Source organism: Asterias amurensis, chromosome 12 (genome assembly GCF_032118995.1).
Source record: "Asterias amurensis chromosome 12, ASM3211899v1".
Taxonomy (NCBI): Eukaryota; Metazoa; Echinodermata; class Asteroidea; order Forcipulatida; family Asteriidae; genus Asterias; species Asterias amurensis.
In genome coordinates this window covers 6,520,725-6,536,056 of record NC_092659.1, presented here as the reverse complement: position 1 = coordinate 6,536,056, position 15,332 = coordinate 6,520,725, and the positions used below count along the sequence as shown (strand labels likewise).

General features: G+C 39.8%; 1 protein-coding gene across 4 annotated transcripts; it reads right to left on the bottom strand.

Moving 5' to 3' along the window:
* Position 1: 1 nt before the first annotated feature.
* LOC139944915 (uncharacterized) lies at positions 2-14,528 on the bottom strand. 4 transcript variants are annotated; one of them, XM_071942088.1, is made up of 8 exons: positions 14,442-14,528; positions 10,212-10,403; positions 8,983-9,110; positions 8,366-8,636; positions 7,780-8,058; positions 7,126-7,209; positions 6,689-6,814; positions 2-4,954 (listed from the first exon to the last, which is right to left on the bottom strand). In XM_071942088.1, the coding sequence occupies exons 2-8, from the start codon at positions 10,291-10,293 to the stop codon at positions 4,476-4,478; spliced, it is 1,449 nt and encodes a 482-aa protein (XP_071798189.1). In that variant the 5' UTR covers positions 10,294-10,403; positions 14,442-14,528; the 3' UTR covers positions 2-4,475. The 4 variants fall into 4 exon arrangements, with proteins under 4 accessions (XP_071798189.1, XP_071798193.1, XP_071798192.1 ...); XM_071942092.1 differs by lacking the exon at positions 14,442-14,528 and adding an exon at positions 13,680-13,697; XM_071942091.1 differs by lacking the exon at positions 14,442-14,528 and adding an exon at positions 12,764-12,782.
* Between the last annotated feature and the right edge of the window lie 804 nt (positions 14,529-15,332).

Here is a 15,332-nt window from a genome sequence, read left to right as displayed (position 1 = left end):
GCCATGTTTGTTAGACTGTTTTTATTTGGTTGTTTTAGTATGCCGTTGTCTTATTTATTTAGCCTTACCCTTATACCTGTGGCTAGTTCCCTTTTGAAAGCAATACGATAAAACTGTACTAATGCAATAGACTGTGCAAGTCTCGCGCATATTCTGACTTCCGGGACCATTACGATCTATGGTTGTTGAGGTGTCGCGTGTTAATTTTGTTAAATGGCTCATTATTCAGATGTGGATTTTAATACAAAAGGGGTTTCTAAAAAATTAAGGTCTAATAAGCATCCTTGTCCCAGAGTTATGATTTTGCTAAAAGCTAAAACTCATTTTATTAAAAAATGTAATGAGCATTTTTGTTGTTCAGATACTTTCAGATAAAATTGGTAAAAGGAAGATTTGATTTCAGAAATCAATGTGTTCTCTGTTTCGATACACGTGACACTTGCACGGCCTATAGGATCCACAAAACCTTGTCCCTGTTGGTGAGATTGAGGTGCCCCAAGCTTAGTATTGCTTAGCAGAAGCCAGTTACCAGCCCAAATTACACCATACTCTGGGCCGAATTTCATATAGCCTGTAAGCACAAAAATTGCTTGTTACTGGCATTCAGCTGTTGTTTGCTTATCCTGAAAATCACATGGAAGTTTGGTTGGTAATCCTGTTTTTTATTAAGGAGGAAATTTCATGCTTGTGCTTACAGGCTTTAAGAAATTGGGGCCCTGGTTACGGCCGTATCCAAATAGGCAGCTACGGCTTTGGCTGTTGCTAAGAATGTTCTATACCTCAACACATGATGAAACAGAAATCTAGCTGTAGTCACCAATTTGGACACGACTTTAACACTATGATGACTGGTTCTTACAGCAACATACCTCCATCATCAAATGCTACAATTTCTAGAAATTTTTTGGCAAGAAACAGTAGTTTTAACCTAATTAAACCCCAAATTGTTGAGACGCAAAACTTTGATAACTTCAAAGACATTGCAAATACTTGTTACATGTGTTAAACGTGGAATGAGGCCCATGCTGGTCTAGCGATCAAGTTTTATTGCTAGCTACACCAACATGCACCGTATTCAACAGTAAGCACTTGCGCAATGGGCATTTGCACAAAAGGTCTATGGTAGCAGTAGAAAATTGCCTTGTGCACCTTGTCCCTCCACCTTGGCACTCCTTGAAATCTTTCAAAAGAAATTAAAACTTTTTTAAAGGGTCAGGGGTCGATTTCACAAAGAGTTAGGACTAGTCTTATCTCGAGTTCGGACCAGTTATTCGTCCTAACTTAGGACTATCCATGCAATTTGTATATCTCCTAGGACTAGTCCTAAGTTAGGACTGGTCCTAACTCTTTGTGAAATCGACCCCTGGGTCCTTTTTGTAGGACAAAAAACACAATGTCCACAGATTTACATTAAACTTGCACAGTTTGAAGATAATGATGGTAAAAAGCTTCCCTGAAAATATTACTTGCTGAGGTGCTGTAGTTTTTGAGAAATGAGTAAAACAATGTCATGAAAATAATTTTCAGTGATCATGAGACCAAAATTATTTTAGCATGTTAAAACATATTTTATGACATTGTTTTACTCATTTCTCAAAAACTACAGCACCTCGGCAAGTGATATTTTAAGGTACGCTTTCTACTATCATTATCTTCAAACGGTCTAAGTTTAATGTAAATCTGTGGACATTGTGTTTTGTGTTACAAAACGTAACCAGAGTATCAGAAGAAAAAAAACTTGTTGCCCCTTACAAACATTTTGGCAACTTTAAAAAAGGTTAAATTTATCACTATCAATGCACAATTATACATAAAATATTCTTGTTTATATATCAATCATTATAAAACCATTCATAAGACATGCTTATATAGTGCTGCCTTATATAATTTACTCAACAAGCACAATTAAATATTAGAATCGCAATATTAAAGGTAGGGTCATACCTTGGTAATGACCTCAATGTATAAGTGGTTTTTTTTTCAATTCTTATCCGAAAGTCTGCTTGTTAAAAAATATGGTAATGGTAGCAAGCATCATGCAAAATTGTTTTGTCTGAAGTGCCCCTGGTGACAAGAAATCAGTATAAGTATGTCAGCTAAAGTCTGTTTGTTCCAAATGCTACGGCCATAGATTTGGTTACCCGTTGTGGCCTCACTAAACAAGGATGAATTAAAGGAGCACGTTGCCTTGGATCGGTCGAGTTGGTCTTTGAAAAGCATTTGAAACCATTCGTTATAAAATGCATATGGTTAGCTCTATTTTTAAAGTACATAGAGTATAATGATCCCCACAAACATGCCTTGAAATACGATCGGCCATTTTGTGGAGTCAAAATTTTTACCCCACAAAATTGTTGACCGTGTTAGTTTGCGAGGTAATAGGAAAACCGTGCAATTTTGAGGCATGTTTGTGTGGATCATTATATTCTACTTTTAAATTATCTATCTAACAATATGCATTTCATAACAAACGGTTTCAAGCGCTTTCCAGAGACCAACTCGACCGATCCAAGGCAACGTGTTCCTTTAAATTAATAAAAACATGAAGATAAAACAATAAAAATCGTAACAGTGAGCGTTTTAAACCAAAGATAAGGTAAGAAGGCTTCGTGCTCTCAACTTTTTTTCGCTTTGCGTCCATAGTTCTGGGTTTTTTTGGTCAAACAGCCTATCACATCCCTGTAATAATTAAAATGTTGGACAGGTTTTGTTCGTCAGTTTTCGGAAAAAGTAGACGTGGTATTGAGCTGAAACTTTCACGTGTGACTTATATTATTTCTTTAGTGATAATTTGACCTATTAATCAGGATTACATTGACAGAAACCAAGCTATGACCCTTCCTTTACCAGGCACCTAAAAGCAGATACAAGTATATACAATAATTACTCACAGATTTTACAAATCACAATAACTTAAAAAAGGAATATTTCAATTAAAAGGCAGGGTGTACTTTGAAAGACACTGGACACTTTTGGTAATTGTCAAAGACCACTGTTCTCACTTGGTGTATCTCAACATATGCATAAAATAACAAGCCTGTGAAAATTTGAGCTCAATAGGTCGTCAAAGTTGCGAGATGATAATGAAAGAAAAAAACACCCCTGTCACACGAAGTTGTATGCTTTCTGATGCTTGATTTCGAGACCTCAAATTCTAAATCTGAGGTCTTGAAATCAAATTCGTGGAAAGTTACTTCTTTCTTGATAAGTACTCCACTTCAGAGGGAGCCGTTTCTCACAATGTTTTATACTACCAACCTCTCCCCATTGCTCGATACCAAGTAAGTTTTTATGCTAATAGTTATTTTGAGTAATTACCAAAAGTGTCCACTGCCTTCAAGTATTCCCAAAACTGATGACCTTTAAAAATTACTTGTTAAAGAGCACTGTAGAGTTTTTGATATTATAAAACATTGTTGTTCCCCCCCAAAAAAATTGTTTTTCCCCCGCAGGCATGTGAGACTTCCTCTTTTCAGCTAATTTCCTCTGTTTTGGTTTTGATTTTCCCCTTTTTTACTTTACTTTCTGTGTACAAAAGTATAGGAAAAAAATCTTTTCCTCTTTTTTTCTTACCCGGTTTTCTCTTTTTTTTTTTTTTCATGGATAGTTACTCACATGCCTGTTCCCCAAAAAGTCTGATAAAAGCTTCAGACATGAAGCCTTTGCTCAGGCATCTGAGGAAATGCACACAATTTTATGTGCAACAAGGGTGTTTTTCCCTTTCATTATTTTCTTGCAACTTCATTGACCAATTTTATGAGTCCAAATTTACACATGTTTATTTTATGCATATGTTGTGATATAAAGTGATTTTTGAATATACGAGTCAGTTTCCCTTGTGGTTTTACTCATCTGTTTTGTGAATGAGTTTGAACATTCACTAGTGGCATACTAAACATTGAGGTTTTAAAACTGACTTGAAACGTTGAAATGCATTTATTATACAAAAGACTTCAACTTATTATTATGTCACCAGAATCTGTTTGAACGAGCTTAGAAAACATTGGAAAACGTGAACGGCCATAACTCCTTATATCAATGATGTACTGAAATTGTTATAAAATATTGCGAATGACATGCATACTAGAAAAGAAAAAGAAAAAACAAACGAACAAACTCATGAGTATGACCTCAGTTCCATTTGAGCTGAACGTGAAAGTCAGGATATACCTTTGTAATTACATGTAGGCCTACTCCAAAATATAAAGACCACACAATGTTACTGGATGGAGAGCATTGGAGAGCTATTGATACTATAAAACGTTATGTAATGTAGCTTTAGCAAATTGGTAATTTTTTTCTCAAAAAAGTTTGAATCCGAGTATGGCTTCAGGCACGAAGCCTGCCAGCAAAAAAAAAGCAGGCGATGCAACTTCATACCATCAATGACTTTACTAAATCACAGAACTACAATGATTGAAGGGTAGGCACTGTACCCAAAACGTCTGTTGCAGCGAACGACCCCTAGCTGATGTTCATGCCCAGTAGAGTAGTTCACTTTGATCCGGTATGGCAACTTTCATGAACTTCGGCCAGAAGTAGCAACTATCCGTTTCCACGTTATAATCGAGAGACGCCAATATATCTTGACAGAGACTCCTCGGTATCTTGTCCTCTTCTAGAACTCGGACAATGATCATTTTTCTTCGGATGGACTCGGAGCTGACTCGACTCTTGGCCATGGCGCTCGTGAAGCTATGGTAGGTGTGTTTCAGGTAATTCTCCGAGGTGATGATCACGATACGAGAGCAGTTGAGGAGGCGAAGTCGCAGGAGTTTGTTGCGGCTGGACGAGCGATCGGGTCGCTCCACCTCCGACCACAACCCGATGTTTAGATGGCTCTCTCGCTCTTGTAGGTTGGAGCGGATTAGCTCAGCAAAGTGGACGTCGGAGCTGTGGTTGTGGATGAATATGTCATGCAAATGTAGAAATGACCGTCGCTCCTGATGCATAGCTGTGGTGTTTTAGTTTTGTTTTAGTTGAGGTGCCAGGAGTGAGGTGGGTTGAGACGATGGGAAATAAATCAAGCGATATGCAGAGAATGAGTTGATATGTAGTTTTACAGATGAGGGGGATGTGATGGATGTTAGGATGAAAAGAAGGACGAGGAAGTTTGGAGATTTGGTATAGAATGTTGATGCAAGGTTAACAAAGAAACGGGTAGGAACGAATATAAAATAAAAAAATACATGTAGTAAACATGCATGTTAATGGTTGAAAGTGGTATTGGAAATCCATTTCGGATTTTAGTTTCAGGTTGTTGAATGTTGATTTGTTTTTTGTGTGTTTTTATTTTGGGGGGGGGGGGGAGGTTGGAAGGTTGCCGATGGATATAGAGAAGGCCAGAAACAAATTGAATTTTAGTTCGTTTTGTAAACATTTAATTTGTTGAGGTTGGGGGTGAAGGTAACGCACATGGAATTAAAAAAGGCAAAAAACAAAAGATTTGGGGTTTAGGTTTTAGGTTTTTTGTTAATGGAGGTTGGAAGATAACGAAGATGGAATTGGAGAAAGCAAGAAACAAAAGATGCCACTTAAAATACAAATTAAAATTGAGTCAATATGTTAATTTTGATATTTTCGACTGCCATAACAGAAGAAATTCATGTAAATAATGGATCGTTAGAATGCACCACTACCATGTTTAACCTTATTAAATGTTGGTTTTTGACCCATACACCGATGTGTGTTAGCTCTCTATATGTACTCAGTAAACATACTCAGTACTTTCCTTGAGTCCTATGAAAAAATATCACAGGCATATTACTTGGCTGGGATTCGAACCCACGACCCTTGCCATTCTAGAGTAGTGCAAGCAGTGCAAGGGTCGTGGGTTCAAAACGCTTTTCACTCTGTATCTCTTTTCCCCTTGTGGAATATACAGGTAAACGCCTGGAAACGAGGTCGATTTGGTAGTGCACCGTATTAGGAAGGTTTAGCTGCACGTTACGCGAGCAAAATCATAAACATGAACATGAGAAAATGTTGTTGTAAAAATCTCATGTTTTAAGGATACGTCACGGCGAGCATGAAATAAACCCAAAGTGGCGACCTCATCTTGAAACAACACAATTTTCTGAAAATCACGTTTTCGCTCGCATAACGAGCAGCTAAAACCTCCCTATTGTCATGATTGTGAATCACTCGTTTGGTTCATTAGACTTGGAACCATAGAGCTATGTATATTGACTAGAGCGCTAACTTGCTCCGCTTTTTGAAGCCACCCTGAGCGCAGACATGTTTGATGTGTTGCGTGACTACGGAACGATTTTAATTTTTAAGAGAACACACATTGTTGCGATTTTTTTTAATTCGGCATGTGCGCTTTCGTACGCGACTGCCCATTCGTGCACGCCCGCGCTACGAAAACCGTAAGTTCGACTTGATTAACGTACTACAAAAAATATATACGCCTTTTAAACATGACGCACATGACGCTCGCAGTTTTGTACGCTCATCAGCAGATTGTGCGTTCACATTTGCTGCATTTTTTGGTTCGATGACACTTAGAAAAGAATAAACGCACTATCATGCAAATAGCTGTACAATTGCCGTACAAAATTTCAAGCTTTTGTATTGATTTGTACATAAAACATGGATGCGCCCACATGGCTTCAAAACCTTAGTGTGTGTATAACGGGGTGTTAGCGCTCTAGTCAATATATATAGCTCTATGCTTGGAACTTACAAGTTCGGTGTGGACTTGGGGCCTGATGATGAACCACAGTGACAGTGTTCGCTTGGATTGCAGTGCTGTTATTCCCAATTATGGAGATGTTATGCGTTGGGCAGCACTGACCATTCCGCCACAGCTCTGCCAAAAAAAAAATATAAGAATAGAATTGTTTTCTCCTTCCATAAAATATAGGATTCGAACCGCCACAAGCTACCGGACAATCACGTTGGTAAAACAAGACAAAAAAATTGTCTACTTCCATACAGGATTAACCAGATAGGTCTGGGAAAACCCTCGTGGCACAGCAGAGAACCAACGCACAACTCAACTCACATATGGCCCTGGCCGGGTATCTAACCGGGGTCACCTTGGTGAGAGGCGAGCCTTTACGCACAAGCCAACACAAACCAGTAGAGCACGATTATAGTTCTGCAAGGGGAGGCACTTACTTTTAAATCGCCAGGTGATGACCAGGAGACAGACAACACAAATTGCTGCTGCACAAATAAGGACCACTGTCACTGCAATGTCGTCTAGACGAACAAATCAAACAAAGAAAATACAAGAGGAAATAATATTTAGAATAATATATCAAACATTGCCATGGCAATATTCTTTTTTCCCAATTTGATTTACTGTGACAAACATAGAACTGTGCATAGAACATGTAGAACAACAATTCCTGTCTTCATGGGCCTTTCTCTACATGCTTAAAGGCATGGACACTACTGGTAACTACTAATTTAGTTGTTGGGCTAAAAACTGGTAACAAGCAATAGAGAGCTGTTCATAGTATAAAACAATGTGAGAAACGGCTCCCTCTGAAGTAACGTAGTTTTTGATCGAGTAATTTCTCACTCATATATTTATAGACTTGAAGCCTAAAGCCAGGCATCTGAAAACACACAATTGTGCAACAAGGGTGTTTTTTTCTTCCATTGTGCTTGTGCAACTTCAATGACCAATTGATTCAAAATTTTCATGGATATATTAATTTTATGGATATGTTGAGATACACTAAGTGAAAATGCTGGTCTTTGACAAATACCAAAGATGTCCATTCAGTGCTTTTATAAGTCTCAGCTACAGGTTTCTACACTCACTTCCATGGTAGCTCTCTTTCACTTTCACCGTCATCTCTCCAGACCTGACTTTATAAAAGTCATTCTGGGCGATGCAGACGTAGATCCCAGCATCGTCAGCCGTGACGTTCTTCACAAAGTACGTGCTATTTTCGTGGCCGGGGATTGGTTTGCTGTTCTTCTCCCATGTGACTTTGGGCGTAGGGTATCCCACTACTGAGCAACTGAGTGTCAGTGGTGAACCGTTGATCGGATCCATCGGGATTTTGGTATAGTTGGTAATGCGTACAGGCGACTTATCTATGAATAAATAATCCAGTGAGTATGGTTTTTAATTGGCCCATAAAAATGAGGGAGAATATTTCAAGTATAGCAAAATACCTCTACTTGGGACAAACACTGATTGCTTCAAGTTGTTTACACATTATGACTTCGGAGATGATCATTGGCACATTCTATTTTTCCAAAGTGTGTCATGGTTGAACTAAGCAATCAATAGTCACGATTTTGGACACTAGTTGCACCAGACGCCCAGGCTTACTTCACAACCAGACACGTTAAATGAACAAATTAAAATAAAATCTCAGAAAAAGTTTTTTACGAGTACCTTGAATGTCTATGAACACTTCCGCGTATCCAGGAGTCGCTGTCGTATATTGATCCTCACTGTGCGCCACGCAGTAGTACCGACCCAAGCGGCTCTCCGCCATGTTGTCCAGCCTTAGGGTAGACGTCAAGGACGAAGCGTTTTTCAGTTCGCTCTGGTCCATTTTTAGAAAGGGGGGACTAGGGGGTAGTGGCTCTGGTAGGGGCGAGTTGTAGCAGCTTTTGTCGGTTGAGTTACACCACCAGATCTGCAAGCCGTACCTTGGCTCTACCTTCAGTAAAAAGAAAGAAAAAAAATCAATAACAAATCAGCGAGAGTCGAGGAAAAGATGAATTTAACCCGATTCTTTTTGGAGGTGTTTAGACAAGACATCCAAAATCCATACGCCATTTTGAGAGGAGGTGGATACAATACTATGCCACTATAATGTTTCTGTAAATCTCTCATTACAATGACTACAGCAATAACAGACCTGGAATTACAATTTGCCCCTGGTCTTGGTGCCCTTCCCGTTGACTTTAAGATTTTCCAATGGAAGTGCCCTTCGCAAAATGAAAATGGCCTTGCCCTTTCAAAAATGAAATTCCAGGTCTGTTATAAAGTGAGATAAGACTAACCCCTGGATCAAGATTGCAGGAACTAAGATCCCGTTGGACTTCACATATCAATTCCGTGCTGTTTTCAGGGAAAAGTTCCAAACGAGCGACTGTCGGTTGCAGAAACTGTGGTTCTAGTTGCACAGGACCTGTGAAAGAACAGAAGGAGAGAGAATGAAAACATTTGAACTCAATCGATCATGAAATAATGAAAGAAGTTACACCCTTGTTGCAGAGAACTGTGTGCTTTCAGATGCCTCTTATAAAGCGTTTTCTTGGTGAAAATATACAATTTAATCTAAAATTACATTACGTACTTCAAAGACAGTCTATCCAGCAATGTTTTATAATATCAACAGTTATCCAGTGCTCTATGGTCATTACATTGTGGAGTAATGACCACAAGTTAACCCTACCTTTAAAGGTACAGGACAAATTTGGTGATCGTCAAAGATCAGTTTTCACACTTGGTGTATCCCAACATGCATCAAATGGGCAAAACTATGGAAGTTTTTGCTTATTAGGTCTTTGAAGTTGCAAGAAAATATTGAAAGAAAAAACGCCCTTGTTGCAAAAATTTGTGTGCAAGCTTCAGACGCCTGAGAAAGGCTTCAGGAACCAAATCTTTCTCATTCAAATTATTTCAGCGAGTACGCCTAATTACCTCTTTCTTAAAAACCGTTATCAACAGCTCTCCATTACGTGGAAGTGTCGTGGCCAAGGTGTTAAGAGCACCGAATTCAAACTCTGGTGTTTCTGATCAGCAGAGTGTGGGTTCGAATCCCCAGCCGTGACACTGTGTCCTTGAGCAAAACACTTAACCATTGCTTCGTCCTTCGGATGGGACGTAAAGCCGTTGGTCTCATGTGTTGTGTAACGCATGTAAAAGAACCCAGTGCACTTATCGAAAAGAGAAGGGGTTCGCCCCGGCGTTCCTGGTTGTGGCTGCTTATTGCGCCGTAGCACCTTGTAAACCCTTAAAAGGTGCTAAATAATTGGGTCTCAGAATTCATCACTGCAATAACTTATCTTTCTGAAAGTTTGTATATATACTCAGCGCCTTGAGTACCTTGTTTGGTAGATACGTGCGCTATATATAAGACTTCGATATTATTATTACTCACGCCCAGAACCAAAAGTGTCCTGAGTGCCTGTTAAGTAGTTTTGTATTAAATTGAGAAGTTCTTTTCAGAATTAAGAAACATTTTCTTTCCGAAAAATGTTGACCAAAAAAAGAACGAAAAACTTACACTCAAGACAAAGATCTGTCTCACAGAGTAACATGATGAGGATGCCACAGATCCAGAGACTCGTGATAAACCGCATGTTCATTGCTCCAGGAGATTGTCACTAAGAATGAGATGGGAATAGCAACTCTTTCCTTCAGTGTCTTCTTGGTCTTGATCCTACGTCCTTCCCGAGTTGCTGCATCCTTGTAATTCCTTCAAGAGATTGCAATAAGATGAAACTCTAATGAAACAATATAATAATTGTGGGGGGCTAATCATCTTTACTCGCAGCTAAGAGCTGAATTACGAAGGACGCGGCTACAATGTGTTCGAACGCAGGCTTCAAGGGCGCCTTTGGCTGCCAGCCACATTATGACCATGGAGCACAGCCAAGATCGAAAGTGTTTGACTTTTCCCGAGGGAGGAAAACCGAATGGTCTGGAAAACCCTTGTGGCACAGCATAGAACCAACGCACAACTCAACTCACATACGGCCCCAGCCGGGAATCGAACCGGGGTCACCTTGGTGAGAGGCGAGCGCTTTACGCACAAGCCAACCGTGCCACCCAAGCTCCAGCAGTAAATGTGCACATGTGATTTGACTGCGAATCTCTGCATGAAATGAATGCAATGTCACAGGTACATCTGGCAGCATCCAGTCTGGCATTATTCAGAGCATCGAAGTGTGACGACAGATGTTTAGCCTAGGGAAAACTGTGTCTGCATCCTCAAATTTGAATAGATGATGGTACGGTAGTCTATAGCAATTAGGCCTTATTTGGTAATTAAAGTGTTCACTTTGTGTATAGACCGTAATGGAATGACATTATTTGAGTAGTGCAGCCTTGGCCTTGGCTGGAGGTCAAAAGAAGGTCATTCATGAAATGGACCTATAAATGTGTATCAAGTATTCTTCATCAATCTAATAGTACTCAGAATTCAATCTAAGCAAGACCATACATTTTATTTTGTAGTTGTCTTTATAAGTAAAAATTACAGTAGGTAAACTAAAAATGTAGGCAATTTTCAAATGTACAATATGTTGCAAGTCTGCATTTGGCTAATATTAGTAAACATTCATGCACGTAGTAGGGATATGTGGCTTTTAGTCTAAGTCATACATGTATATGCAATACGTAAGAGCACATTTCCTTCCAAACCATAGGCCTACACTGTACCTTGTTTACAAGCAGAGATCTAGAAAAACAAAGCTGACAGTTAATGACACTATTTTTTCCTGTCTTCAAAACCACCGTTGTTTACCTTTCAGTTTTGCCACAGAGTTTGTTGGTGAGTCACAGTAGCGTTGTACTATTGGTCTCTGTTAAAGGCACTTGGCATAAAAACTTACTTGTTTACATGCAATGGAGAGCTGTTGATAGTACATATAAAGCATTGTGGGAAACGGCTCCCTCTGAAGTAACGGAGTTTTCGAGAAAGAAGTAATTTTCCATAAATTTGATTTCGAGACCTGTTGTTGAAATCAAGCATCTGAAAGCACACAACTTGGTGTAACAAGGGTGTTTTTTCTTCCATTATTATCTCACAACTTTGATGCCAATTGAGTTCAAATTTTCACAGGTTTATTATTTTGTGCATTGTTGAGATACACCAAGTGAGAAGAGTGGTCTTTGACAATTACAAAAATTAAAAATTGAACTGTCTTAATTTTTCACAAACACTCTAACTAAGATTGATCTCATTTGTATGATGGGAAGGGCCTACATTTGTTTTATTCATTCCAGTAGGCCTACTGAACAGAATTCGCAAAATACAAAAAATTACATTTGAACTAACTGTCTCAAAAGACACTGGCCACTACTGGTAACTGTCAAAGACTAGATACAGTGTATCTCTACTGTATGCATAAAATAACAAACCTGGGAAATTTGAGCTGAATTGGTCATCGAAGTTGCGAAATAATAATGGAAGAAAAAACAGCCTTGTCACACATTGCTTGAATTTGAGACCTCAAGATCTAAATCTGAGGTCTCAAAATAAAATTTGTGGAAAATTACTTCTTTCTCGAAAACTACTTTACTTCCAAGGGAATCATTTCTCACAATGTTTTTTACCCAATAACTCGTTGGAAATCAAGAAAGTTTTTATGCTAATTTTTGTTTTATAGTAATTACCAATAGTGTCCAGTGACTTTAATTTTGACAAACACTCATATCTCATTTTTGTATTAACTGCATGGGTACAATACAACTTAACAAGGCCTATAAACAAATTCTTCATTCATTCCTTTACTACACAGAATTCAAAGAAAACATTTTATCAGACCATCTCCATGATCAAGGAAAGTGATTGGGAATACCGGACACTTCGGCACCTTGCAAACTCGGCACCAGCAAACTCCGCACCTCTCAAACTCCGCACCCACAACCTCGGCACCTTGCAAACTCGGCACCCACAAACTCGGCACATGTACAACTACAAACTCGGCACCTGGTTGAAAACGCTCAATCTGCCACGGTTACAAACACGGCACCCAGTTGGAAACTCAAATAAATCCCGATCCTCGTCGTGTGTATCGACGGGTTCAACGTCGTACCGACGACGATACATACCTAATAATGTATTTTCACTGTCATGGTGAGGTTGCCCTTTTCAAAGATCTGTATCAAAATAATTAAAATTTATTTTGTGTAAACTTTTGAAGACGTTTTGAAGTCGAAAATACGTAATTTCGATGTCCAAGTATTTTTGGGGAACATTTACACGAAACTTTGATCCAATAAAACACTAATTAAAAATAAAGAGTACGTGTAAATAATTTCTGTTACAGACTGTCGTGCACTGTGTTTTATTACAAGATGATCGTAACCCACTTTAAGGCTGCTGAGACATTTCACGATTCCACTAAACACCGGATGAGCACGCTGAACTGTCGCTGCCGCCGCCGTGTGGTGGGGCAAAAGTCCCCCCACGGCCGATGGCTGTTATGTAGGCAAAACACGCCCCCAAATCACACTCTCTTCAAATCAAAAAGTCATTCTCAACTAAACGCTAACATTTTCAAAGCCCATTACATCAACACATAGCGACTCATGCACTTTCACCAACATGATGTGAAAGAAAAAAAGAAAAAAAAACTGTACGTGCGGACGTAAAGTTTCCGGGACAAAAAAAATCTCCGATGCCAATTTTTCAAAAGTTTGGAACCGGTTATGGTCGTATAAGCTAGCATAACTACTAATTATTTCAACTAAATTCAAACCAGTTTTTATGGTGTTATTACTACGTACTCTTCGGTTGGTATTTGCTGTTGGTGCCGAGTTTGGTTTGGTGGACCAAAATAGGCCGGTGCCGAGTTTGTTTGGTGCCGAGTTTGTTGGACCAAAACAGGCCGGTGCCGAGTTTGTTTGGTGCCGACATTCTTGGTGCCGAGTGGGTGCCGAGTTTGCGAAGTGCCGAGTTTGCTGGTGCCGAGTTTGCAAGGTGCCGAAGTGTCCCGTACCCACGAAAGTCACTGTGCGGTCCTACTAAAAGCCGACAACAAGCCGACAACGCCGACAACAAGTCCAGAGCGCCGCCAACACGCCGCCAACACGTTTTAAATACCTCAAAAATGCTTTTAGTAGGACCCTCACTGTGACTGTTCATTCATACACAAACACAAAACTACCAGAATTGTAAAGTCAAGTGATACATGTATGATGAGAATTTACTGAAGGTAAAACTACCGGCCTTGGTGTTATGCGTTTAGCGTAGCACCCTGACCATGAATATCCCAGTATGTTTTCAGGAAAACCTTGTATATTTGTAGGCCTCTGGTTCTACTTCGTCTAGATAGACAATTTAGGGGATTCCCCTTATCCTTATTATAAATTACATTTTCAACCCCCCCCCCCCCCAATCCGGATATTTTCCAGCATTTTAAGTAGATTACATGTATGTTAATAATCTAAATTACATGGCCATCAGAAATGATAATTTTAAATCTAGACATCGTCCTTAGTTTTAAGGCGTGTGCTTCGCTTGGCAGACAAAAATAGAGCGCGGTGCATGTGTAATGTGTACGCGCGCAGCTAGCTGGCATGTGGATAGCCGGAGCCGTACGTTTTCGTGTGGGGTGTGGTTGTGCATGTTTTTTTTCACACACACCAGCAAAACATGGCCAACCTGCCGTGCGATAAGAGGCCATCATGCCCTTCTTAATGCAACTCGAGCATAAGCAAAATTTGACCTGTCCGATGTATACGTACATTTACCATTCTAAATAATGTAGAAAAATAAAGAACTTACAATGCATTTAGATAGAGTCCATCGTTGTTTATAATATATAACTGCTGCCTTTACACAAAAAATGGTACGCAGTGTAGGTTCGGTTACTCGTTTGTTGAGGTTCGATATTTGAATGCCAAACAGGTACTAGTTACTAGTTACTAGTTTGGCATTCAGCATTCATTTGTGCACAAGTTTTGTATTGCGAGCAGTGGGGTCCAATATTATTATGTAATTTTGGCTGGTGACCTGTCCCTGCCATGCGAAACTGTTCTGTGTGCTTAGCAAGGTTTTTGTGCTTACAGGTGAAATTTTGCCTGGCATGCATTTATTTTCAATTTATATCAATTATAGTGTGCGGGAACTAGCAAGTGTCTGTAGGCCTAGTCGGCCGCGTGGTAATTGATGGGCCCACCAGCTCTGCTAAAAGCCGTATAAGCACATAATCGGCGCATGGCTCTGCTTACCGCCGAATTCTGCGCTTACGATCACCATTCGCCGCTTACCTGAGCGCCGAATTTCTGCGCTAGCCTTGTAAGCGAAGAATGCCTATAATGTGGATACGCACGCGCAGAAGCCAAAATTCCCCGCTAACACGTGAAACACTCTTGGCGTCAGCACAGAATTCCCTGCTTCTGTAAAGCACCGATTCTGTGCTTACGGTAAGCAGAGCCATGAAATTGGGCCCAGGTTACTAGGCATTCTACGCTTACACAGCTAGGGCAGAACTTTGGCGCTTGCACAACGTAAGCGGAGAAGGGTGACCTTAAGTGCAGAATTCGGCGGTAAGCAGAGCCATGAAATTGGGCCAAGGTCGAGAATTGCTTTAAACAAGGCATGACAATTAAAATCGCTAGCACAAAAATTTGGCGCTTGCACAACATAAGCGGAGAAAAGTGATCTAAAGCGTAG

Bases quoted from the DNA above. Each gene is read 5' to 3' on its own strand.
- LOC139944915 (XM_071942088.1), bottom strand. From the start codon at position 10,293: ATGAACATGCGGTTTATCACGAGTCTCTGGATCTGTGGCATCCTCATC. The intron at 7,210-7,779 runs GTGAGTGTAGAA...TTGTTCGTCTAG, and splicing joins GAAAGAGAGCTACCATGGAA to ACGACATTGCAGTGACAGTG. The intron at 6,815-7,125 runs GTAAGTGCCTCC...TTTTTTTGGCAG, and splicing joins CATCACCTGGCGATTTAAAA to AGCTGTGGCGGAATGGTCAG.